General features: G+C 40.2%; 1 protein-coding gene across 1 annotated transcript in view; it reads right to left on the bottom strand.

Annotated features, from left to right (window-relative positions):
• LOC125885047 (gamma-aminobutyric acid receptor subunit gamma-3-like) overlaps positions 1-27,914 on the bottom strand; it is a 144,580-nt gene that overhangs the window by 49,686 nt on the left and 66,980 nt on the right. The window contains exons 4-6 of the mRNA XM_049570415.1: positions 19,524-19,615; positions 18,956-19,087; positions 11,676-11,758 (exon numbers count right to left, since the gene is read on the bottom strand). Coding sequence (XP_049426372.1) covers positions 11,676-11,758; positions 18,956-19,087; positions 19,524-19,615 — 307 coding nt within the window. The remainder of the gene's footprint in view (positions 1-11,675; positions 11,759-18,955; positions 19,088-19,523; positions 19,616-27,914) is intronic.

Raw genomic sequence — 27,914 nt, 5'->3', positions numbered from 1 at the left:
TTCTATGAAAGCTAATATATTAATAACAGTGTAAAAAAAGAAGCTGGGCTCATTTGACAAGTTGAAGCAATTTTACATCGAAAAATGAGTGACAGCAATAATGAGCCAGCCTCGTTGTGCCCTGTAGTGGAAACCAGACTAATTATGTAAATAGTGTCATTTAGAGGATAGCAGTCTATAACCAAGAAGACCAATCACCATCATGCAAGAGGTGTTTTTTCACAAACTAATATAGATGGCAAACATTATTGCCATCATATTTCTCTTGGTGTGTTTGTACAATTATCTTTAGTGCAAACAGTATTACCATTATGTTACCACTGTATCTTCATAGCTATGAAATGTTAGTCATATTTCATGACTTTAAAAGCCCCCTGATGCAACATGTTCTTCCACAATGATATAAACTACACTCTTCTGTTGCTTTGGCTCTAATATTCTTCCCGTCTATCCTGCAAGCAAATAAGATGAGGGATGTCCACTGCTGCCATATTGCTGTAAACAAATCCAGCTTTATGAGAGGTTATCTGCCAGTGAAAACATATCATGTGAGTAGAGATAAGAGGTATTGGTAACACTTTACTTGAAGGTATCTAAAGTAAGGGTGACATGACACTGTCGTAACTATGACATGACACGGTCATGAACCTGTCATGAACATTTATGACTGCTGTCATTAAGTGTCATTTGGTTTTGCAATTACAAGTTGACATTGCCTGGGTTGTCTTGATTATGACAATTTGACATTAATTAATGTGACATTACCAGAAGTTGTCTTTGTCATGACAAGTTGACATTAAATTTGTCTGGGATGTCCTTATTATGATACCTAGACATGACATTACATTACCAGAAGATGTTTCTGTCATAACAAAAATAATCATTATGTCAACTTGTAATAAACACAAAAAGAGGTGCATTTCTTGTCAATGACAACTTGTCACAACAAAGACATCTTCTGGTAATGTCATTTTGATTAATGTCAACTTGTCATTACAAGGACATCCCAAACAAATTTAATGTCAACTTGTCATGACAAAGACAACTTCTGGTAATGTCATTTTGATTAATGTCAAGTTGTCATTACAAGGACATCCCAAACAAATTTAATGTCAACTTGTCATGACAAAGACAACTTCTGGTAATGTCATTTTGATTAATGTCAACTTGTCATTACAAGGACATCCCAAACAAATTTAATGTCAACTTGTCATGACAAAGACAACTTCTGGTAATGTCACTTTGATTAATGTCAAGTTGTCATAATCAAGACAACCCAAACAATGTCAACTTGTCATTACAAAAACCAAATGACACTTAATGACAGCAGTCATAAACGTTTATGACATGTACATAATGTTCATGACAGGTGCATGACCGTGGTATGACAGTGTCATGCCACCCTTATGTAGATACCGTCAAGTAAAGTGTTAGCAAGGTAATTGCAGTCAGATTGAATGAGTTCTCCTTGTATGTTGTGTAAGAAAATATCTACATTAATGACACAGCAGCTATTGTGCATTTTTTCCATAATATGAAAAGTGATATAAGATCCCCCTTTTTAAACAAGCCCACATTTTGTACTGTTAGCCATTTAAAACAAATGTCATAGTGATACCAATTCCAATTTCTGACACTACAAATCTGTCAAAACCAAGTACCGATCCAATACTATTGCATTAAAACATATCGTATGTGTTTCCTTTTCACAGGTGGGACTTCTCAGTGTAAAATACCACCAATACTGCCAACATTTTTGCTAATGGCTAAAGTTAACCTGTTACTGGAAATCTATGCCACTGCCACTCTAAAACAGTAGAAAAACCAGCGGCTGCACAGTGCAACTTGTGTAGGTGGCAGAGAGGAACTGATTTCTGAGAAAAACTGCTCATTTATTTTAAGTTTCTTAGTAATTATGTGGTATCGGATCGATGCTTAGACTAGCATACTTGCAGATACAGGATCCAGCAGCATTGGAAACATATCCGATACTTATTGGTACTGGTGTACGTATTGGCATCAGAAATACTCTCCGGCTAATTAGCTTGCACTCAGGCTTGTTAGTCTATCTGTTAGCACTGATTTCCATGTAATTTGACAGCTCCTGCAAGTGTTATGGTCATCCCACATTATGGAAAGATGGGGATATAGCTAGGGTAGTATAAAAATATATGTATATGTTTGTATATATTAAAGGGGTTGCATTTCAGGGCTTCCCAGACTACAGTTTACCTCATCCAAATCATTCTGATTTGAAAAGTTTTGTGATTTTCCAAACTCTCTAAAGCTCATTTTATTGTCTTTAAGGTGGAAACAGTGCTTATCTAATTAGAGTATGTATGCATATGGTTGTAAGAGGACTTCAAACTGACAGCTCCTTTCATTGTCTGAAATACACTACAGTGTGCTTGGTAAAGATAACTTATCATATCATGGGGGGGGGGAGAAAACAGCCGAGTCTAGGCACAATTTTTCCACCTACTGTGGAGCAGCAACTCTTTTCGATAGCCGTACCTGAATGAAAGGTCAGTAACAGTTTTTTTCCAGCGTCAGCTGCTTTGGGGGTATGTTTAAACTGTGAGCATTCAGGATTCTGTCCCTTGTTCTGTACACCGACATCCAACAGGTCCAGTTTGAGATTAGATTTTCAAAATGAAAAGTTGTGAAAAACACAAAATCAGAGTGACAACTGCAGATGATTGACCATTCAAGAACCCCCGTGGAGGGGTTTCAAATAACGTAATGAGCTCTGTGGCAGTTATGATGGAGGACTTTGTTGAGCAGGGGAGACTGAGAACTGCTGATTACATCTTTAAATGTATGACTCACCTGTTTCAACAGCACTGAGACGGGGTTAATTGTGCATGTTGTGCTGAAAACTGTTCCCTTTGCTACTGGTTTAACTGAGCCAGGCAGAGTTTAAATTAAGATAGTAAAAAATAGTAATATTAGGTCTGCTACAATTTTTCTTTTTATATCTGAATGGTTTTAGCCCACATACCATGTGCAATAGGTCTTAAATAAGTCTTTATTAATCTACTGTACGTTGCTTGTATTTTAAGACTTTTAACCACAGTAAAGACAGGACTCTATAGACTTTGGTGATCCCCTGACTTTTCCTATTTGTGGTTGTCCTTGAGTGAAACGTCTCAAAACCTATCAGATGGATTGTCATGATATCTGCTAGATTACATCACATTATAATTTGTGCATTTGTGACCTCATTACATTACTATTTACACATGAACATCATTCTAGAGAATAAATATATACCTGCAAAACTAATGACATTCCCATCAGCTTTAGCTGTAGTTCGTGGTAAAGCTAAGGAGAAGTTAGCATGCTAACACACACTACACTTGTTTACACCTGGTATTATCATGTGTCTCAGTGATCCAATCACAAGTGAACAGCCAAGACACCTGTGTCTAATATGCGTCTACAGCTGACCACTTCTGTTCATATTTCGTCACTGCCTACGCCACTTAGGCTGGAAGGTTATTACACCTAAATTCTCGCTAGCTGCTCACTAGCATGCTTGCTAATCACGTTAGCAGTTGTGCTGGAGATATCAATGTTAGCAGAATTCAGCACATCTCCTTTCATAAGGCACAATGATGGATGGTCATGCAACACTTTGTCCAAGTCGTCCTAAAATGGACAGCTTATATAGCATTAGCACACTGTCACCAAAACAACCACCAGGTCCGGCACTGATGATGTAGTCCTGTCGGGGATACATCAAGACGCACTGGTGTTTGCACTACAAAACATATGTGGCCAAGTATGTACAACACCACCTCGGTGAGTGGTTTGAGTGATTGGATCATAATGTGCCTTCTTGGTTGCTTAGCGCAACCCACTTGTGATCAGATCACTCAAGATGCACCTTAATACCAGGAATAAACAGGGCCTTTGATGTGTTGACTGTAGACTCTGAGTCTGTAATCCATATCCGTCCAGTGAACAAAGCCGTGCTATAACATGGAGTTTGTGAGATTACTGCTCTGACAAATTAAAGGCTTTCTGTCGCTGTCACATGATTGACAAACAGCAAAAAGAAATAGGGATGCACCGAATATATTCAGCCGAATATTGCAAAAAAACACACATTCGGTATTTGGGGCAATAAGTGAAAAGCAAGGCCGAATAATAGAGGTGTGTTTTGATAACGCAAACAGAGTAAAATGTCGGCAGTGTGGCGATATTTCAAAGTGTTGGAGAGTGATAGAAGAAAAGCGGTTTGCAAAGAATGTAATACTGAACTATCTAGAGTAGTGTTGCAGGGTATACTGGTACCAGTGGTAGACCGCGGTACTAAAACACCACCGTACATATGATACCATAATGTTGGAGTAACATAGTATTACAGTACCTCAGGTACCACTACTGTGGGATAAGTTCAAAGTCCAATCGCAAGAGGGTACGCCGTCCAATAACAGCGCACGTTGGCCACCTCGCACTCAAAATGCCGCTGCAGTGGTTTGTTTTCCTCTTCTTAGTGTCATGACTGCCCAAAAGTACCTGGACAACCGAGCCGTGGCGGCACACAGGTATGTGACGTGTCAGAGGAGAAACGAGCTGTTCACATTTCTCTCTTTGTGGCAGGTAATGCTCCACAAACCTTGCCGCACTTAAGGGACTGTTCTTTACTTGTCAGGGGAGGAGGGTGGCTGGTTGATTTTTGTTGTATTTATTTATTCTATTTCGATTCCCGCTCTGTTAATCACTTATTGATGCTGTTTTTGAAGTATGAATAAGTCAATAAGTAATTTATTCCATTGAAATATCATTGCTGTATTATAGAAAAGTGATTTATTGTTTTATAAATGACAAAAGGCAAATCTGCCCCATTTTTGCTGTGGTATCCTGATACTACTCAGAACCATGATACTTTCACTGGTATCATACCATGGGTCCCAATTTTGGTACCATGACAACACTAATCTGGAGGGTGTTCATCTGCAAAAACTAATAAAATACTAAACAACGGTATTCAGTACTCGGTACTCCAAGCGTTTAATTTAAACAAATTTTCATTTCGGTGCATCCCTAAAAAGAAATGTACTGAAAATGTCACATGTTTTGCCACTTCTTTCACACAGCAAACTACCATCAAGCCCTCAATCACGACCAGCATTTTGTGACACAAATAACTATTACTCATATGTAATGGTATGTGCAGTAAAAATGTAAATACCCTGCTAATGTCATGCCACAGAGGGTGTTCTTTAGGAAGTGATTGCTGCATGTGGTGTGGATGACTGCATGGGTCCTTGTAATCATAGTTAAGGCTTTTCACGGCTTTCACACTGAGCTCTCCAGACGTCAGAGAAGTTTTCTTTTTTTATTATACAATGAATAGACTAAAACCACAGAGCTTAAAAGCCATAAATTCAAAGCATGTTTTCAAGGTGTCAGGGATACATCTGCTATCAGACAATATTTGGAATTAATGAGAGAGATTAGTGAGGTCTTAAAGGCATTCATCATATTTACAGTGTTGTATCTCAATAAATTAACAGATTGATGAAGAGACAACAGGTATGTGCATTAGGCTGGTTGATAGCAGTGTAAGAAAAGATTATGTGTTTGGACGATGGAGAAAAAAGTGAGGGCTTTTTGTGTGTCGCTTCATTATCAGGTGTCACCCCGATGAAATCACCTCGTCTCCTTCATATCCGTCTGCCACAGGACGTGTCATTTGCGGGCTGGCGACATGTTTATGCAAAACAGACTGAGATGACCTGTCCAAACACTTACTGAAGTGCTTTTTAAAAAGCAAGGTCACGTCATGTTGTGATAGATTGATGGAAATTGTTTCTTTAGCTTGTCAGAGTTGGATGAGAATCTGGAGAGCAAGAGTTGACTCATATGTGCTGATATAGATGTCTGTGCTGCTGTCTCCAAAAATAACAAGTCCAAAGATACAGAGTGAAAAGATCAGGACGTTTCAAACCAGAAGTTATACAAGTTTTAGTTATTTTCATCTAGAAGCCTCTGTTCCGCTCTGAGAGGTAATTAAACCTCTTAAACTTGGGAAAACTGGCCACTATGAACTTGCTTTTAGGAACGTCCCCAAATATGATTTACGCTGTTCCTTAATTATCCTGCTCTGATCAGAAAATCCTGAATAAAGCACAGTTTTAAGCGGAGGGGATTTAGTGTTAACGCAGATATTTGCTGCTATCAGAGCTTACATTTGTATTCATTACTAATGACTACTATCATCACTTTTGCTGAGAGTCTAAATCTAAAACATACACCGTGAAATGATGCAGTAGTTTTTTATTAAAATACGTTAGGGTAATTAACTATCAACATGGCAGTCTTCAGCTTCAGCAAATATGAAACTTCAAGGTTTTAATTCAGTGTTATTGAAGACCTTAGCTGATCATCCGTTGCAGCCAGAGACTGAAAAAAATGTCCATTCACACAGTCTGGGAAAAAAGGGTTATTACAGGAAATCCTTTCACTGAGAGCAGAGACATAATGGAAGCCCATTTGCGGTCAATAGTTCTTTCAGTACCTACAGTACTGTGACATCCGGCCTCATCACACTGTGAACATAAATAGTCAATTGATTATCAATGCTGAGAGGAGGTTCAATAATGGCCTGTGACAAATACTGCCATCTGTAGGTGCATCAGGTAATGATTACTACCTAAATTAAATCATCTCCAGCAGTGTGGAACATGTCTGGTCCAACACAATGACCCATCATACAAGACTAAATGGGATTTTGGTGCTTTTTAGGTGATGGGCAACTTAATAAAGGCACTGGTTAATGGGACGATAAATGCTTTGAAGGCTCTAATTTCACGCCAGCATCAAGTCAGTGGTGGTGCTAATGCGGTCATCATGCCATAGTTTCTGGCTCTGAACCACTAAAATGCACAAGAACTAGGGCCGTAACAGTACATGTATCTGTGTCGAACTGTTCAGTACACGACTTTCGGTTCGGCACGACCCTGTACCGAATTATTGGGCGCAGGATATTATTTTATTTTGTTTTATTTTAATTCCGTTTTTGCGAGCCGAACCATTTAAAATATCTAGTTCCCCGACGGACATAATTGAGTGACTGACCGAGTCCGACCGTAAATCTCCGCTATCTCTTTGTGCAGTGCATTCTCGCATTTTGACAACATGGCAAGTGAGCCTGACGAACCTGAAGACCCACCCGCAAACCTTAAGTCCTCCGTTTGGGAACACTTTGGTTTCAGGGTAAAATACGAAGATGGAAATAAACAAGTTGACAAGACAAAAGCAGTGTGCCGACACTGCAGAACAGCGGTCGGGTATGTACTTGGAAACACGTCTAACATGCTAACGCATCTAAAGCGACACCACCCGAGTTTGAACGTTAACCGGCACGACTAAAAAAAGCAATCTGGTGCAAACTACGATATCGTCGTCATTTAAAAAGAAAGAGTGTTTCCCTGACCATCGCGCTAAAGAAATAACCAATGCCATTGGAGTTGAGTAAAATTGTTTAAGCTGCACTTTAGATATAAGCATGTTTTGTTTACTGCACTTTAACAAAGTGGGAAAGCTAAGTAAGTTCCTAGTAAAACTGAATCTGAGCAGGCTTCTAAGCTGACCAGCTGCACTATACTTTTTATTTTAATTGAGTAAAACTGTTAAAGCAGAAATGTATATTTATATTTTTCATTCAAAAAATGTGTTAAAAAAAAGGCAGGATTTTATTTTTCACTTTTATATTTCTATTTTCATTCAAACAATGTGAAAAATTAGGATTTTATATGTATTTGTTTCATTCAAAAATTGTGTAAAAAGACTTAACTGCTGTGGTGGTATGTTTTAATAAGGTTACCAATAAGTAAAAGATTAGTTAATAGTTGTCTATTTTTTTCATTACTGTACTGAAAAAGAACGAACCGTGACTTGTGTACCGAGGTACGTACCGAACCGTGATTTTTGTGTACCGTTACACCCCTAACAAGAACATAGACATAGTTAATACAATTGTTTTTCAACACATTAAAGCTGCGGCAGGCAGATTTATTTTTAGCGTCACTGGACGAAAAACCCATAATAAACTTGGAGCATATTATAATTCGAGTGATCTGAGACAAAACTAGACTTCTGCACCTCCTATTGGTTCTGTTTTCAGGCTTTCGAAAACCTAGCTTGTGACAAGAGACTCTGGCCAATCACAGATCATTTCAGGGAGACAATGTTCTTTTAGGCTGTTCTACTAATGGAGATGCCCTTCCCTTTGGTGAAAGCCCAACTGAATGGTGGAGAATCCTGCAGAGAAAGTTGCAACTCCAGCATTGGCAACAACTGCCAACACTGCAATACAACCCGAAAAAAGGAAGACAGACTTTAAAAACAGAGTCTAAAAGAGTCTGACAATAAACAAAATAAAACACGTTCATATCAGCGAAGTGATTCAGAGATGGAAAGAAAATGTTGCTCATCATTTAGCCTTCTGCTAAACTGAGCCGCAGCCTCATGATCATGTTTCTGTGGCTAACCTTAGCTAGCGTCTCAAATCACAGTGTGTCCTACGAATCACTCTCTGCTGCTAACAACCATCTCACCATGAGAAAAGCTGGCAGCAGCTCCGGAGATGGACCACCAGTCCAAAGCCACAGCAACCTGAATCCAGTCAGCACAACTGGGCAGCCCCGACTCCCCGCCACCTTAGCAAACTTTCTGTTGCTGCTGTTACACAGGTTAAACGTGGTGCTGCCACTGGCAACCAGCTCGCTGTGACACCCAGTGCTGGTTGAATTGGAGCCGCTAAAGCTTGCGACCAAAGCTCTAGCTCCTAGGCTGCTGCCCAATGGCTGAGTGAATGAGCTGCAGGCAACTCTACGATTAAATAAGTTTAAATACATCAACATAAAGGAAACACAAGTTTACTGTATGAAGTGTTTGCATATGTTGTTGTCTGGTGGGAGGGACCAGGACACACTGCCAATTTGGGGTATACAGCTGATTTTATAAAGGTAAGAAAAATGTAGATTTGTTATCATAGAAAATTAATCTACCTAAATGCTATTAAAACTTGACAGATACTCATTTTATACAGCTAATACTAATAAGATACAGACCCTTGTTAACACCCCTGCGGCTCTTGTCCTTGGTTCCATCTCTTCATCTGTTAAACTCTCTGTCAGAAACTAAGGACACTGACTCGCGTGGGAAGTGTTTGATTCATTCCTGTTTTGAGAAATATTGTGTAAAACCTATTGTGTCTCAAGCTGAGATGGAAATAATTATTCATGCTTTATATTTCATCCTGTCCTGACTATCATAACTCCCTCTTCACTCGTAGCGAGATGGATGGAATCCAAAATGTTGCTGCTGAGCTTCTGACCCGGTCTTCAAAGAGACATCATGCAACACCAATCCTGGGCTCTTTCCACTGACTTTTATTTCTATGATATGTCTCCATTTTACATCTTTTGTCTTCATTGTGAAGCACTTTGTGACATCTGATCTCTTTCTCACTCACTTACCAATAAACCATTCTAACTAAAGAGCGTGTGTGGCCATAAATCACAGAAACACTCTACGATAAGCCTCATCATTAGCGTCAGTAGTTGCTCTCCTGCTGCTGAGGTCCTCACTGTGGCTCAATGCATTAGGTTCATCCTCTCCATCCTGCTCATTTGATCCCTCATCTGAATCTGATGAGCCATTGGGAGGCAGAACTATAATCAGGCTGCAAAATATGAGAGGATGGAAAGGACACTAATATAAAACAGCTGCTGCAAACTGATTTATCCCCACAGACCCAACACAGCAGCCGCTTGAACTGTGTCTGAAATTTAATGTGTGGGAAATGTAGGTATAAATCTGCAGCATGGTTTTATGGGGCACGCCATAGATTGAGAGACTATAAACTAAAGAGGAAGAGGGAGAGAGAAACGCAAATTAAAAGACTATTACAAGTTACATTATAGGAGCTCTCAGTTCAGCACCAGATGTACAAGTCACATGATTTTACCCACAGGTCCCGCCTGCCTATTATCCTCGACTTATAATGGACTGTAGCAGCTCCAGTCCACTGTGATATGACTGAAGGAGCCAGTAATACTGTACCGAGTAAATCAACATTCAAATGCTGCACAGCTTTTTTTTTTTTGCACATCTGTATTTCTGCACAGTTCCATACACTATTTGAATAATTATTTCAGTTGTAGCTGTGTAAGATAGTTCCCAGCTTGTGTGATTCAAAGATTTCCAGTGAATCCAGAGCACTGTCAAGTCCAAAATTCAAAACTTATTAAAAAGAGACAGATGTCATCACCTCCAAAATTTCACAACATGTTTATATCTAATAACATATTCAGCTTTAATCCATGTTTATTAGCGTCGCTGCTGTCAAAAATCTGTTTGCTCTTACGCTTGGGGCACACCTTCATTAACAGGGCAGCAATACAACAGTACCATAAATTACATTTATTCACTAAGTAAAGTTGATAGGTTAAAGAAAAATACTAGCTCATTCAATCCAATTAATCACTTCCCTGAAATTGAGTTTATCTTTTATAATCTAATATTTTTTAGGGTGACGATGTCATGAAAGCCTCAACAGAATCTTTGAATATAAAAAATGATGGTACAGCCCGACACTAGTTGTTAAGTAATATCTGTATACAGATGCAATATAGTCAAAGGAAATTTAAAGGATTTTCCCAAAATCTCCCTTTGATTTCTCATAACTCATTCAATCACTCCTCTTTTTGCTGAGCTGACAACTTCAAGCTGTTCAATGAGCATTTCCTCACATACAGCCTTCCTCTTATGAGATAAACACAGGCCTAGTCCCAAACATGTCTTCTCTTCAAGTGAATTACAGCTGGGATGATTTATCTACGTCGTCTTAGTAAATATGTCACTAAGTCAAGGCTAAATTTTGTTGACAGACTTCAGCAACATTGCCCCTATAAATGCAGCTGATCCCCAGTCAATGACTCCTTCTGAAACTGGAACACTTCAATTTAGGGCCTTTCAAATGTCTGGATCAACAGGGTGTCTATAGGTGTCAGTCACTTATAGTTAATGCTTTTTAAGACGTTAAGATTTTAACCAAATTGGACACCAACTTTTAGACAAATAATCTGTTTTTAATTCAAACATTGCAGGTAAAATTCAGTATATATGTTATGTAAAGGTTTAAACATTTGTAACGTCAGAAGTATGGACTTTTACTATGTAGAGCTCCACTCGCAGGCAAATTAAAGGGCAAATCACTGAAATTAGATCAAATATCTGAGGTAATTAAAACCTTTACAGATGCAAATGCAAGACTAATTCATGATTTTTAAGGCCTAATATTTACAGAAATGAATTTAAGACTTGCTGAGGATCTGCTGACAAACTGTCACAGGCCATAAAAACAACCTGCTCATGTTGAGCTGGGTTCGCAGCTGAGGTTGTTTACGCTCATCAGGTGGCACAGCTCAGTTCTGGTGCGCGTTTCGGCATAAAATCGTGCCTTCATTACCACCTGCTGAGACCGCCTCTTACTCCAAAGCAAAAAAGAGTTTTTTGTTGTTGTTATTTGGATCTTTTTTGTGTTCATGAAGCCCTATCTCTGATTTTAAAGTTCTGCTTCAGCAGGTGTTGTGTGTGTAGGCACTGCTTGGCGAGAATATGTGCATATTGTGTGTTATGCTACTGCCAACACTCACAGCTGGAGAAGACAAGAGGACAGGAGTGTTCGTCCATTGGGAAATTATGGAGTTGCAGCTGGCATTCTGCGTTGATGGTCATCCTGAGGAGGGAGAGAGAAAGACTTAGATAAAGACATTGGATCATGGTCCATGTAGCACATTTTGTGAATGCACAGCTATCATCTCTGCTTATATCACATCATGCACTTTTTGCGCTACACTACACGAAGCGCCAGCTTTGAACCAGATGGTGCAGGATCACACTTGGTTGCTTGGTTGATGTGTGAAATCCCTCAAAATGACAGAACTGTTTAATCATCAGCGTCGGACATGTTTGTGGGGAAGACGGCATTAACTTAGAGGTCAGGGCCCAGAGGCGTGTCAGCGTCTAAAAACAGCAGTACTTAGCTCTGATCACTGGACAAGTCAATACACCAGATGTTTTGGAGAAGAACCGGCGATAACAAAGACACAGAGGATTAGTTTTACATCCAAAATATAAAGCCTGCTTAATTTATATTCTCCGCGTGTTACTTCAATATATCATCCTAAAATTAATTTTCACTGGATGCGATAATGGCTGTAAAAACGAGACCATCATGAAAATGAGCTTTTTCTTTTGATTTGCTGTGTGTTGTTGCGTCTTTGTCCCCGCTACAGTTTCTCATTAAAACTGACTGACTTAGAGCACAAAAGAAGAGCCTCATTCAAAGCAGGAAGAGCGCTGCCTTGCTCGTCTTGTTTGTAGGTGAACAAAGTGCAGATGACTGAGCTGTACAGTCCCAATTTGCATACATTTGGGCAAGACTGGCGAGCCAAGGTGAGGGGATCAAGCAGCGGTGGCGAACACTGCAGAGATGTGAGTGTGAGAGATGTATCACTCAATGCAAATACGCCCCCAAACAAACGCCTCTTTGAGACTTAATATCCTTTTAATGAAACAATGATTTTCAGATTCATCATGGAGACGCACATTAGCAGGAGTGGAATTAGCTATTAAAAGCCAAACATTTCGTGGGAAGTTTGCAGTTGTGAGAGGGAATTTCAAGACAGAATGTGTTTTTCCATCTGCGTATTTTTAGGTGTCAACATGTAGAGGTCTTTAAAGCTCCGTTAGCACTAAGACTGCTGCTGATTGGTTCTAACAAAAGAAAACTGCTTTGTTTTTGTCTGGTGCAGGCCTATTCAGGGTGTCTAAATATCAGACATGTACAGTTCATGCCTCCAAAGACCTCCTGAAGATAATTTCAGTCAAATTTAAGACTGAATTTGGAAAAAAAAAAAACATCTTTTTCTCACTCAAACATTGTTGGTAAGTAGAAAGATAAGTGGTTTATACTTGGTCCCATGCAGACGTAGGCTTAATGTAGTAACATGGTTATTAGAGTGAGTTAGGTTAATCTGAATCTTGGCAACAGATTGATGCAAGTCGGTTTGTAACATCAGAAATGTGGATGTCCACACAGAAGAGCTTCACACATTTTGACAAAAGGAAATTAAAAGATGGATAAACGAAACTAAACTAAAAAATATTTGTGGCAATTGACAACCACACAAAATAATTTAAGACTATTAAATGACTTTGAAGGCCTAATCATGATAAAATGGAATTCAAGACATTTTTAGACTTTCAAAGGAGCTACAGACACTCTGTTCTTTGCTTGATCAAACTAAAGTCACACATAAAATACATTTATGTGTTGCAAGACATTTAACAGAGCGAAGGATGCGTTTATATAAACAGTTTTATTTATGTGTGGTCATCAAACCCAGTAATCAAGAAATCAGATTGTTTATAAATAAAATATCTGATGGAAATGTATCCCATCTGCAGTCTGTAGCTTGTTTAAGCTGCGTTAATTGCTTTGTTGGCCACCTGGGAGGCTGAAAACAACAGTGGCATATTATCACCTTATAAAGTTGTTGTGGAAAACACGTTAGCATGCACACACTGTGTAAACCACCTCAGCTTTTTATGTTGGAGATGTGTTTCTAACCATCTGATGCATGTGATTGCAATATTATCTCTCATTTTATTAGAAAAATACATGTCTCTTTAGCTGTGAAATGCTCCACTATGCTCACCAGCTAGATGCTAAGAATAGGGCAGGTAGTGTACAGTGGGTGTTGCAGAGTCTAGTGATACATTTTGTTCACTGAAACAGGTTTTGTTTAGCATTAAGTTGTACTAAAAGACCCTCTAAGGAGTCGGATGTTCAGCTTTACTGGTAAATACATTTTTTTCACGAGCAAAAGTTAGCATTAGCCTTGATATTATCAACGTTAACCATAGTTGTAGAGGCACCATGCTAACTAAGCTAGGAGCTAGGGGTCTAGCTCCACTTTCTCATCCAAGAATGGTCACTTCTGGTCAAAAAAATCCAACATGACGAGGCTTCAAAGCAGAAGTCCACAAACCAATGAGTTATGTCACAGTAGCTAGATACATTATTTTATACAGTGTATGGTGAGATTTTGTCGAATACAGTTTTAAGGTTTCTAAACGCGTAATGAAGAATGTTTCCCTTTTTGGATCCTCTGTGCTCCGTGGACGCATGTGAGAAAAAATAGGTTTTCTTCACAAGGTAAGGAACTGATGTAAAAATGGTTATTCTGTGAGTTAAGTATTTCTTTAAATTTTGTTGAGAGCTAATGATGACAGTGGTATTAACCTCTGAAACACCCAAAATCATTCCTCTTCAATTATGAGTTAGATTTTAGGTAATTATTAGAATGGTTTGAAGTAAAGCCTTTCTTTTCATCTCTCCTTACAGTCATATTGTTACACCTTTATTGGATTGATTCAACTCTCTGTGCCATCCCGATGCAGCAGCAGCTCTGCGTCTGTTCCTCCAAAGGCTTGAAAACAAACACTCATGCTGGTATTTGCTGTTTGACCAGGGTCTAGCTTGAAATCCTGAATACGCGGGTGAAATTGGATCCTCAGGACAGAAAAAGCTCATGTCAGAGCTTGAGGGTTCATAAACCCAGATGCCATTCAAATTTAAAAAGAACCTGTCCACTTGAATCCTGAGTGGAGTTTTTTTTTTCTCGCCACTGACACGGCGAGGGTTATTTTGTCGTAAGGCCATGCACACACACACACAACCCTCCCCTGTGTGTCATTTCTCTGGCACTGAGAAGCTGTCAGAGAGAGCACAACTAAACGAGCAGTAACACATGACATGCTGACATGTTGTGAGAGGAGTTTGTGTTTTTCGAGTCGAGTAAAGCAAGGCTTCGTAGCAAAAGCAAAGACACTCTAATTTCAATACTGAAAAACATGCAGAGAGGAAACATAATTAATTACACTGAAGCAGAAGCTAAAATAAGTCAAGCCACCAGAAGAAGAATTCTATTGGAGAGTTGCTGTGTGTGTGCAGGTGGCTGAGTGGTTAAGACACAACTTACCACAGCGTCCCTGATTTGATTTATTGCATGTCATACCCCTCTCTCTCTGCATTTCCTGTCTGTATCTCGACTGTTTCTATCAAGGTAAAGGTGAAATGATGCGTATCAGCTTTTTCTAATCTCTTACTCATGTGATAATATACTTTGGGGTCGGTTAGGGAGGGGTGAGTCAGTCAAACTGAACTTTCTAGTCCAAGCAGACAATTTAATTTGAGCAGAAAAAAAAGCTTTTTTTTTGTTAGAAAAAGCACCTGTATTAACATATCACATGTCAACAAGAATCTATATGACATTAGTATGTGCACAACGCTAAAAATAATCAAGGGCTGCACTCTGAAAGTCAAAGATTTAAATCATCAGTTTTTTTCAGTCAGTGTGCAGTGTCCTTCTGGGGACGTTTCAGTCCCCAGAATTAGCAGACTAAGTGCTCCTTGCTGTTACGCTGCTCTCCAGTACACACAGCTGTGGACCCAGACCCAGGATGAGTCTGAGTGGGATGGAGGCAGCTGCCCAGAGGAAGAGAGGCTTTGCCCTGCCATGCTCTGAGATAACACTATCTTCTGCTCACAACAACTTCATACGATACAGTCTGTGGCTTTTGTTTGATATATAGTTAGCATGCATTAGCTCAGAGGGCTAACCTGGCTTGTTTGTTATATTTTGTGAATTTCTTGCATGCCTCCATGGTAAACAAAGAATCCAAAAATTAAGAAAATTCTTGATGAACCAGAGTAAAAGGAGGAGTGCGCTGAACAACAGCAGAGGTACACCCATCAGCCAAAACATTAAAACCACTGACAAGTGAAGTGAATAACATTGATCATCTTGTTACAATTCAATGTTCTCTTGGGAAACCTTTGCTCTTGGCATTCATGTGGATGCTACTTGACATGTTCCACCCACCCAAACACCGTTGCATACCAAGTAAACCTCCTCTTGGCAATGGCACTGGTCGTTGGCAGTGGCCCCCCGGCAGGACAATGCACCATGCCATACCACAGAAACTGCTCAGGAATGACCCGAGGAACAGGACAAAGAGCTCAAGGTGTTGACCTGACCTTCAAATACCCCAGATCCCAATCTGAGCAAACATTTGAGGGACATGGTGGTACCCGAGAGGCACCCCTGATCCATGGTGGGGCCTCCTTGGACCGGACTTGGCTCTGACCTGTCAAGGCATGGACACAGGATCTCTGGGGGTGTCCTTTGGTATCTGGCATCAGGGCGTTGGCTTCAGATCTTTTGAATCCTGTGGGTTGTGAGGTGGGGTACCAGCATGTGCCACAGATGATTGATCAGATTGGGATCTGGGGAATTTGGAGAGCAGGTTGACACTTTGAGGTCTCTGTCATGTTCCTTGGGCCACTCCTGAGCAGTGTTTGTGGTGTGTCATCGTGCACTGTCCTGCTGGGGGGTCCCTGCTACTGGGGAGTGCTGCTGCCATAAGGAGGGGTACCTGGTCTGCACTGGTGTTCAGGTGGGTGGAGCGTGTTAGGTGGCCTCCACATGAATGTCAGAACCCAAAGGTTTCCCAACAGAACATTGCACTATAACAACAGCTTGAACTCTACTTGACAGGAAGTGACAGTTGTCGGTGATTGAGAACACAACTCCTGGCTAATAAACAAGCTGGGAGACGGGATTTAAATAGAATGCAATAGAGTGCACATGCTTACCCAGGTGTGCTACTTCTCCATGCGTAAGAATGTTAATGCAGAAGTGTTTAAAATAGGAATGCATGTGTTTGGGAAGTACAGAGCATACAACTGGATAAGTGAGTATGCTTGTTTGTAAATGGATGTTTTGATATAGTTTTGCTGTTGTTAGTTACGTCTCCCTATGACTTCAATTTTCTCAGTTGTTGTATTATTCATTCACTGTGGAGGCATACAAAATCATACAAAGCAGCATACAAATCCAACTTAACACTGTGTGAGTAACTGCAGGGTTTCTCACACATTCATTTCTTTGTGGCAGCCCACCACGATCAAAACATCTGCCGCCACAAAGAGATTTTCAATTTTTGGAGCTGAGCTGTTTGTTAGGAGTGCTGTTGAAATACATCTAACTTTGCTTATTTATAGCATCACACTGTCAGAGCACAGAGCATCAGATGCACTTGTATGGCTTTCAAAAGCTGGTCTGTTGAGCTGTATTGCTTGCCATCACTGTAAATCATCTTCTTTATTATTGACCACAAGTTCTCAATTGGGTTGAGATCCGGTGAACAGCTAGGCCAGTTCATGAGGCGCAATGCCAACCAGTCTTGGTCTATCTGATTGTCTTTTCCACCATGGGAGGAAATTTGTCTTGAGGAAAGTGCAGGACTCACTTTTACACCATCCGGAAAGGAACAGCAAGTTTATCATCAACAATAGCAGCCCAGAACACGACACCACCACCGCCTTAGTGACGTCACAGTCGAGTTGGAGCGGCATGGCCACTTGAAATCCAACCAGATGCCCACCCATCTGGTCAATCTAGGTTGCCCAGCACTCATCTCCGTGAATATAACTTTGGACAGGTCAGCTTTCATGTATTGTTTTGCCCATTCTAGTCGTTTTTCCCAATGTATTTTCTTCAGTGGAGATCTTGTTTTTGCCTTAGACCTTTGCCATTTGCCTTAGCGTCCTACATCGAGTGGACCTGGGTACATCATTGAGCCCCACAGCTTCAAAAAGGGCCTTACTGGTAGCTAAGGGTCTTTTAGCAACCTCTCATTTGATTCTTGACAGTTCTCGGCTTGATAATGTCCGACAAGCTTTTTCTACTCTGGGTTTTCTCCCATCCTGACTATTTTGGACGAATCTTTTTTATGGTTTGGTGGTCATGCTACATTTCTTGGCTATATCATTTGTAGATTCCCCCTTGCTCAGAGTTTTGACAATTTGACTCTCTTTGTTTTTGGTCAGGTCGGTTTTCTAGCCCATGGTTAAAATTGAATAGGACTTGCATAATAATGTGGCACACGTGGTCTGTGATCAAGGATACTGGAAAGCATTTTAGATTAAAACAAAAAGGGTTTTGTTAAAGCACAAGGCCTTAAATAAATCATACTAAAACACTATTTTTTCCAGAACAGCAGCCTTCCAGATTTTCAAGAAAAGATCACTTGCATAATAATTTGGCATGCAGTGTATTCTACTGGGTGTAAACAGGGTCTAACCCGCCTCTGCAGCAGCTGCTCCTCTCGTTTAATCTGATCTGATCAACTCTGAATGGATCAACAGATCAATTACCCACCCTGCGACGCACAAAGTGATGCTGAGCAAAAAAAAAAGGAACTCATGGAGAGCACTACCTGCACTGTGTCCACTGACCCGCAAAGACAAGGGACAAAGAATGATACACTGGGACAAATGCATTTTTAAAGACAAACTGATAAAGAAATGATCATTTTGGGGGTGAAGTATTCCTTTAAGATGTAAACCCATGTTTTCAGGGGCTTTATAGAGAGGAGGTGACCTGCACAAACTGACTTGTGTACCTACATAGCAGCCTGATGGGAACACACAGAGCATTTATTGGAAACTACTGCAACAGACATGAATTTAAGATGACTGCAGCTTGAATTAATCTGAAAAATGCACCAATAATTGCCTATTAATGAGCCAGACAGGTTTGTACGTTGCTGCTTGCACCACTCAGGCTTCCTTCTGCCCAAATATGGATGTTAGAAGAAAGACGGTGCTTCAAATAGTTTGAAATCTGGGATGATGTAACAGATGCCTTGTCCATATTTTTTTGTTTATAAATTTCAAGCATCTGTAGTAGTCTACAACACTTTTGTACATTAAACAGGATTCACTGCGGATGCTTCTTTGTTGGATCTCCAGACAGTCTTTTGTGTCTTGTATCATACTGTTCCGTGTTTTTATGTCTTTTACCTCAGTGTGTAGAGGACTTTTCCATTGTTCCAGATTCGAAGCAGCTGATTGGGCGTCGTTATCCAGTGAGAGTCTGCGTTCTTGGAATTCCTAAAGATGGTGTCAGGCAGCCAGATCAAGCCGACCATATTGCTGGATGAATAAGAGGCAGAGAAAGACACAGAGAGAAAGAAATGAGAAAGAGGGGCAGAAGGTGAGAAATGATTGCTGCTGAATTCCTCCAGATTTCTCTGAAATGCATGAAGCAGCTCTCCTTCCAATAAGAGGATAATAAAATACCCGAGCGACACCGGGAAAACAAAGCACATCAATCAATTTGTTCCATTAATTACAGGCCTCTTCCCAAGAGACGGAAGAATATTGTTCTTGAATGAGATATTCACAGTATGAAAATGTTGAAGTGCAATAGCTGCCACAGTGGAAACAAAGAGTCACAGCAGCGTCTTGGAGTTCATTTAAAAATATATCTAAATATACAATACTATAATTCTCAATGGTATCAATGCTACAGCCGCAAAGTTGACATATTTGGAGAAAAAGCTGTATATCCGCAGTAAATCCAGCATACCTGTTGAGGGTTAGCCGCATGCTGCTGCTGCTGTTATACCGCAGACGGGTGTCCACCCAGGTCTGGGCGAAGATAATATCGATCTGGTACTCCTGGGGAGAGAAAAGTGGACTCAATATACTGATCTGACAAACCTTTTTAAAGCAGCGTAAAGACAGAAGAGATTGATGAAGAGTGTTTGCTGAGCAGTCTCGGTCCACTCCTTCTGGAGGAGCTGATAATGTGTTTGTTTGAACACAAATGTGTCCACATCAAAGGAAATACTAAAGCAGCGCAGCACTCGCTGGAAAAAAAACACTCAAATGCACATTATGCTTTTGATATGGAAATTAAATTACACCATCTCACAAACTGTTTACCTCAGCACTTTTTTCTTGAACCTCAGCATTGACCCCTTCTCTAATTGTGAGAAGTTCTAGCACAAGAACACTGGATCAGGATTTCCTTACTTAGCATGTAAAGTAAGTTTCAGTATTTGTCTACTTTGCATTGTGTTTCCTTCTCGTCTTTACACTATATGTTAAAGGAAAGTTTGGATTTTTGAAGTGAAGTTGTCAGAGGTGCTTATCCATAGTCAGTGTTTTACCTACAGTAGATGAAGCAGGCAGGAGTACTGTCACTGAAGCTGAGCAATGTACGGACAGGGGCAACAACATGTTCTTTAGCCAGCAAAAAAAAAAAAAAAAATCCATATAAGTCACACTATATATAGAATATTTTCACAGCTTTACCTCAGCTTTAGACAGCCCTTTCCAACAAGGAACGGAAGCCAAAATATCCATCTGTGCTTCCCTTCAAAGCTACCAGACTCCTTTGACAAAAACAGTTATTTTACCTAGCATAACACAGGAGCTGCTGGTCCACCACTGCATTGATCAAATTGTTTGCTTGTGTTATGTGTGACTCTGGTGTTTTAGTTTTCACAAAAGTCTCACATTAACAAACAAACTTACTGACAGAGGCAGCAGTGGACAAGCAACTCCTGTGTTTTGCGAGGTAAAATTGTTTTTGTCAAGGAGTCAGGCGGCTTTAAAGAGAGCGTAGATGAATTAATCTGCTTCACTTCCCATCGAAAAGGGCTGTCTGACGGGATAGGTAAAATATTCTATATACATCCATTAGCCAAAACATTAAAACCACTGACAAGTGACATGAACAACATTGATCATCTTGCTACAATGCAATGTTATGTTGGGAAACTTTTGGGTTCTGACATTCGTGTGGATGCCACCTGACACTCTCCACCCAGTGCAGACCAGGTACACCCCCTTGTGGCAGCTGCACTCCCCAGTAGCTATGGCCCCCAGCAGGACAGTGCGCCCAAGGAACTGGCCCAAGGAACATGAGAAAGAGCTCAAGGTGTTGCGCTGGCCTCCAAATTGCCCAGATCCCAATCGGATCAAACATCTGTGGGACGTGCTGCTATCCCACCTCAGACTCACGGTACTCAAAATATCTGAAGCCAACGCCCTGGTGCCAAACACTATAGGACACCCCCCAGAGGTCCTGTGCCCATGCCTTGACAGGTCAGAGCCAAGTCCAGTCCAAGGAGCACCCACCGTGGATCGGGGTACCAGCATGTCCCTCAAATGTTGGATCAGGTTGGGATCTGGGGTATTTGGAGGCCAGGTTGGGATCTGGGGTATTTGGAGGCCAAGTTAATGCCTTGAGTTCTTTGTCCTGTTCCTGGGGTCATTCCTGAGCAGTTTTTGTGGTGTGGCACGGTGCATTGTCCTGCTGGGGGGCCACTGCCATCGACAAAAGCTGTTGCCATGAGGGGGTAACAGTGTTCAGATGGGTGGACCATGTCAGGGAGCATCCACATGAATGCCAGGACCAAAGGTTTCCAAGCAGAACATTGAATTGTAACAAGAGGATCAATGTTATTCACTTCTTCTGTCAGTGGTTTTAATGTTTTGGCTGGTTGGTGTATACACTACACAACAACTGATACTGATTTTTTAGATGGCTAAAATACATTTTACTGTTGCCCCCATCCACAGCAGTACATCGCTAAGCTCCATAGCAGTACTCCTGCCTGCTTTTTCCAAACGGGGGGAATACAACTGACATCTACTGTCTGTAAAACACTGACTATAGATTAGTATCCCACAAACCAACTTCAAAAAAACTCAACTATCCCTTTTAATCCTTGGAAGATGTTAAAGTGAAAATATATGTAACTTGGTTTATCCGGTTACAGCTGGTTGAGTGACAAGTTACTAATATAACCACTTGTCTCAGAGAATTGCTCGTTCCTCTGGAGAACTTGCGTCCAAATAATGGCTAAATATAACCTGGCAAGATTTGGCTGACAAATAGTGTCCTTCGTTGATCTTTACTATCTTTATCTCACATTTGGAAAGATGTGGATTCAGCTGACAGCTGGCTGCACAGCTGTCCTCACTCACCCACAACCCAGCATACACTCTAAATAGCATTCTACTGTTGTTGTAATAGCACAATGAAATTTTGTGCTTCACATGAAAGTGATGTGGTTGCAGTTGCATGTTAAAATCTTGACTCTTGCCATGGTTACTGTAAACACATGGAAACCAGGTTGGAATATCTTCAAAAACAAGACAGAGGGGCTAAGAACACAAACAACCCTGTATTTGACACCACTCCAAACCAACAAACATTAAACTGAGAACACCAACAGTAAAAAACTGTACTGAAAAATAACTTAAACTTGTGACTAACTCTAAAGCCACACTGCCTGTAACCTCACAACAGTTTTGACAAATAGAAACTCTAAAAAAAGCTGAGTGATTGCAGTGAGCTGCTTCAACAATGCTGTTTATCACCCTATCTCTAATATTGTAGACACCACATTTAATTGCTAAGAAAATATAACATTTATTAAGTCAAGTACTGATTTGAAATCTAACGCTGAACATAAAATGTATTAAAACTACATAAATTAAAAACGTATTACAGAAAACCATTTATTATTTGAAAAGAAAGATACTATTTCAAGATAAAGATTGTATAGTGAATACAGATCAATCTGTGACAGCCCAGCGATTAAACACATGTTAATACCCTTAAATCAGCTGGGATTAGTCACAGCTTCACAGTGCTCAGGAGTTGAGGACCTCCAACATAGCTGGCAGAAGGTCAGTACATCAGCTGGAAGCCCTCTATAGAATGTAAACAAGGTGGACTGATATCTCAATGATAAGGTCACACAGTGAGGACTCATTGGAAACTATTCACCACCCTCAGCTGATATGAAAGGGAGGAAAAGAAAAATGTCATTCCAGGGTCTGTTATGTGAGACAATCTCTGAATGATCATGTTTGTCGAAAAGCTGATCTGAGCTTAAGGGAAAAATGTGCGATTACTGAAGGATTTTCTCCAGAGGACAGAGTTTTAAACTTTTGTCATGTTACTCTTCAGCAAAAGTGACCCAACTAAAGATTTATCACACTCTGTACATGTGTGAAGTAGAGTAAGTGCACAAACCCACCCAAAACATCACAATTTTGTACAAAGTGTCACTCACTGTCTGACTTTTCTGACCTTTTCCAAATACAGACAGACGAGACCTGACCTTCCCAATACATCTGTGGCCAGAATCCCCATTGTTACAGTCGGCCTGCATGACCTTTGGAGGATAATGATAAGGTGACACGCGTTGTTAATTCAGACAGCAAACTGAAAAGTGTTACATGTTACGCCTGACGCGGATGAACTCTCAGACTGGGAATTTCTGCTTCCACTGGGTCCTTTTGGGGACTACACCTACAAGACAAGGCACTGAAGCAGGTCCATTATTCATGGACATTATGCAAAACAATGACGGCGAGTGTTGGGAGATATCTGACTGAAATTAACTACGGAGGCTTGCATTATTCTCCTGGGGATCTATTTCAAAGTCAGAAAACAGAGGCGTTAAGGGAGTCCATTACTCACCGCTAGTGACTGAAAACAATGAAGCACAGACCTGCAGGTGAGATAATCAAGGGTGGCTTGTGTTGTATATTCTCTGCTGGGAAAGTCCAACATATAAAGTCAGAGACAGTGAGTGTTGTGAGTTCATTATTTAGGGTATAAATATTTTATTTTAGGTCTTGAAATATTCAGAATGTGATAAACTATTTCCCTCCTGTCCTAGACTAAGTTTTACACAACAGAAGATAGGTATAGGAAGTGTTAGGAAGCCCTCACATGATAATGGATGGATAATGGATCAGATTCATGAAAAAAGCTAAAGGTACAGGTATAAATCTTCGATGCATATAATTTAAAACTTCTGCATATTATTATTATTTTATTAATAAATGTTGGCATTGTATGTTTCTGCAAACCACAGATATGTCACAGTCGTACATTTCATAAGTAGAGGACATGTTGAAACTGGCTTGGTTATTATTAGGGATGCACCGAAATGAAAATTTGTGGCCGAAGCCAAAGCTGAATAAAATTAAACGCTTGGCCGAATACCGAGTACCGAACACCGAATACCGTTGTTTAGTTTTTCATTAGTTTTTGCAGATGAACCCCCTCCGGATTAGTGTTGTCACGGTACCAAAACTGGGACCCACGGTACGATACCAGTGAAAATATCATGGTTCTGAGTAGTATCACAACACCACAGCGAAAATGAGGCAGATGTGCCTTTTGTCATTTATAAAAAGATAAATCACTTTTCTATAATACATCAATGATATTTCAGTGGAATAAATTACTTATTGACTTATTCATACTTCAAAAACAGCATCAATAAGTGATTAACATAGGGAGGATCAAAATAAAATAAATAAATGAAATAAAAATCAACCAGCCACCCTCCTCCCCTGACAAGTAAAGAACAGTCCCTAAAGTGCGGTGAGGTTTGTGGAGCATTACCTGTCACAAAGAGAGAAATGGGAACAGCTCGTTTCTCATCTGACACGTCACATACCTGTGTGCCGCCACGGCTCGGCTGTCCAGGTACTTTTGGGAAGTCATGACGCCAAGAAGAGGACATTATTGGAGCTGGACTTCTCTGTCGCTGGTAAGCCTATGGCTGCCGTATTTGAGAGGAATACATTCCTGTCTGTGTCTGTGACCCCCGTTCAACCCACAACCGGTGGGATTTGCCTTTTGTTTCTGACGGTGGTTGAAATCTGTAGTCGCACAGTGTGCTGAATGATTTATTTTGCTCGAACAAAACTATTTTTATTCGCAAATGCGAGTGCAGTGACGGACGGAGTAAAATATCGCCACACTGCTGACATGTTACTCCGTCCATCACTGCACGCTGTTTGATTGCGTTATCAAAACACGCCGCTATTATTCGGCCTTGCTTTTCACTTATTCCACCGAATACCGAATGTGTGTATTTTTGCAATATTCGGCCAAATATATTTGGTGCATCCCTAGTTATTATAAACATTGCTGTAAATTGCCGAACTTTTCCTTATGAAATAAACATGGCTGAAAATGTCCCAACCTCTTGCAAAAAAAAAACAAACCCCAAAAAAAACCAAAAAAAAAAACCCTGTTTTTATCCTTCAACCATGGCTGAAAATGTCCCGATCTTTTCTTAAAAAATACCTAGTTTGGTCGTTACATCTGGAGATGCACCAACCTCTCCTTAAAAATACTGGATCTTGTCCCTACAAACAAAGCTGGAAATGTCCTGACCTTTCGTTAAAAAATACCCAGTTTGGCTGGGACAAACACAGCTGGAAATTTCCTAGTATTTTATTAAAAATATCTCTTTTTTTGCCACAAACACAGATGGAAAGACCCTGACTTTTTGTGAAAAAATACCCAGTTTAGCCCCTACCAACACGGCTGGAAATGTCTCAACCTCTCATTAAAAAATACCTGGTTTTGTTGCTACAAACACGGATATAAATTTCCGTGTTTGTGGCAACAAAAAATGCCCACTTTGGTTGCTATAAACATGGCTGTACATGTCCTGACCTCTTGCAAAAAAAAATGCCTGGTTTGGTTGTCACAGCTGGAGATGCACCAACCTCTCATTAAAAAATACTGGATCTTGTCACTACAAATCCAGCTGGAAATGTCCTGACCTTTGGTTAAAAATTACCCAGTTTGGTCGCTACAAACACATTTAGAAATGTCTCAACCTCTCATTAAAAAATACTCGGTTTGGGCGCTACAAACACTGCTGGAAATGTCCTGACCTCTTGTTAAAAAATACTTGATCTTGTCTGTACAACCATGACTAGAAATGTCCCAAACTCTTGTTAAAAAATATCCTGCTTGGTTGCTACAAACACAGCTGGAAACTCCTGACCTCTTAAAAAACACCCCTTTATGTCCCTTCAAACACGGCTGGAAATACCACAACATCTTGTTAAAAATACCCACCTGTATGAACACGGCTGGAAATGGCCCGACCTCTCGGTAAAAAATACCTGGTTATGACCCTACAAATTGGCTGAAAATACCCCAACTTCTTGTGAAAAAATACCTGGTTATGTCCCTACAAATTGGCTGAAAATATCCCAACTTCTTGTGAAAAAATACCTGGTTATGACCCTACAAATTGGCTGAAAATATCCCAACTTCTTGTGAAAAAATACCTGGTTATGTCCCTACAAATTGGCTGAAAATATCCCAACTTCTTGTGAAAAAATACCTGGTTATGTCCCTACAAACACGGCTGGAAATGTCCTGACCTTTTGTTAAAAAATACTCGGCTATGCCCCTGTGTACGTGGCTGGAAATGTCGCAAACATCTCATAAAAAACTACCCAGTTATGTCTCCACACACACAGCTAGACATGTCCCGACATCTTGTTAGAAATGCCCACTTTGGTTGTTTGTTGGTCTTGAACAGTGGTCTGCTTCTATCTGCTGTTAAAGCAGCCGTCTCGCCGAGTTGTAATGCCATCCACCATCCTCTCCTTGTCCCGATGAAGCTCATATATATGTAATCTGAACTATGCAGAAATGTTGATATGATTTGAATGAAATGAATACAAATGAAACATAATCCTGGTTTGCAGATTTTGTACAATGCAAACATTGTACTCTGGCAGCTGGGCTTTCAGCGGACACTGGATATCTGCACGTTAACTTGATGTTACAAAGGTGGATAAAGATCAACAAATTTGGCCCCCTTCTCTTTGGGAATGCAATGCTGCTGAGAATCTGATAATATGAAATCCATTATTAAAGCCAAAGGATGTTGACAGCAAAGTACGTCTGACTGAAATTAATTAGCTTGACTTGAACAGTGTCAGAACAAATAGCTTCCTCCTTATCCAGCCTCATCATTTTTGCATGGAGGCGGATCGCTCCTTACCAATTACAGACGTCGCTCAGCCACATTTTCCGCATCCATGTACCAAAACGTTTCCCAAGAGGGTAGATATGCTTAATACTTTATATCTTCATAACTTTGTGTTTAGTGGGAGCTTGATTGAAAACTTCACACTCACTGAGCCAGAAATGTTGTTCTCGCCTGAATGTTTTTGCAAACTTTCAATAAAAAAGTGTCTGGGTTGGTAATGACAGGCCGTCCTGGTAACATTTTCAATATTTAAATGGTTTCATATGTCAACCGACGCTGCATCTTGAACGCCTCAAAATGTCTCAACAGAGAGATGATTATACAAATATTTTTTGGTGCTCCCTCTCCACTTTGACTTTGACCAATAGGAACACAGACAGGAAAATCCTGCATAGCATATCTTAAGGTAAAGGATCTAAGTTCTTCTTTCACCACTGATGTTATGCTCTCTTCTCAATGCTGGTTTTCTTAATTAACTTACCAAAAAAGTTCAATCTGACATAAATATTACAACATTACATTACTATTACTCTACTCACTTACTTCATTGCTGATCAAGTGGAATCCAGTTTGCTCTAAAATAATGTCTTGCACTTAATTATATTATTCTTTGCAGTGAAGGAAATCTCAAACTTATGCACAGATCACTGACTAATGCATTTCTTCAGGCACAACTGATGCCGCATAATTGGTATAAATATTTATAAGTGAAATATTTATATCTCCCAGACCTTGGAAAATTGGTCACTGGGCTACATTTTTAATCCCTCAAGAAGAAGAAGAAGAAAAAAGACACACATGATTTCTCTGAGTCATGTGTCCATTTCTGCGCTGGTTCTTATAGTACTTCATCATCATGATCCTGAACGATATTTAAAATATGCAGTCTTATTCTCAGAGCCCTCATACCCACTCCCAAATGAATACATTCACCCAGGATGCATTGCTTTGTCCCGCAGCCAGCTTCACAGTGATGATCCTTGTGTGTGACGGGCAGAAATAACGGTAAACACGACCATTCAACCACTGCTTAAGGGTGGTGATGAACTTCTGTCACATGTGTAATAAACAAAACTGTGTGTTACCTGCGGATATGAATGGCATTTGAAAGATTGCTTTTGTGTGTGTGTGTG

This window comes from Epinephelus fuscoguttatus, linkage group LG24, assembly GCF_011397635.1.
Source record: "Epinephelus fuscoguttatus linkage group LG24, E.fuscoguttatus.final_Chr_v1".
NCBI classification, from domain to species: domain Eukaryota; kingdom Metazoa; phylum Chordata; class Actinopteri; order Perciformes; family Serranidae; genus Epinephelus; species Epinephelus fuscoguttatus.
The sequence above is the reverse complement of the archived record's forward strand: the minus strand, read 5'-3'. Positions and strand labels throughout refer to the sequence as shown.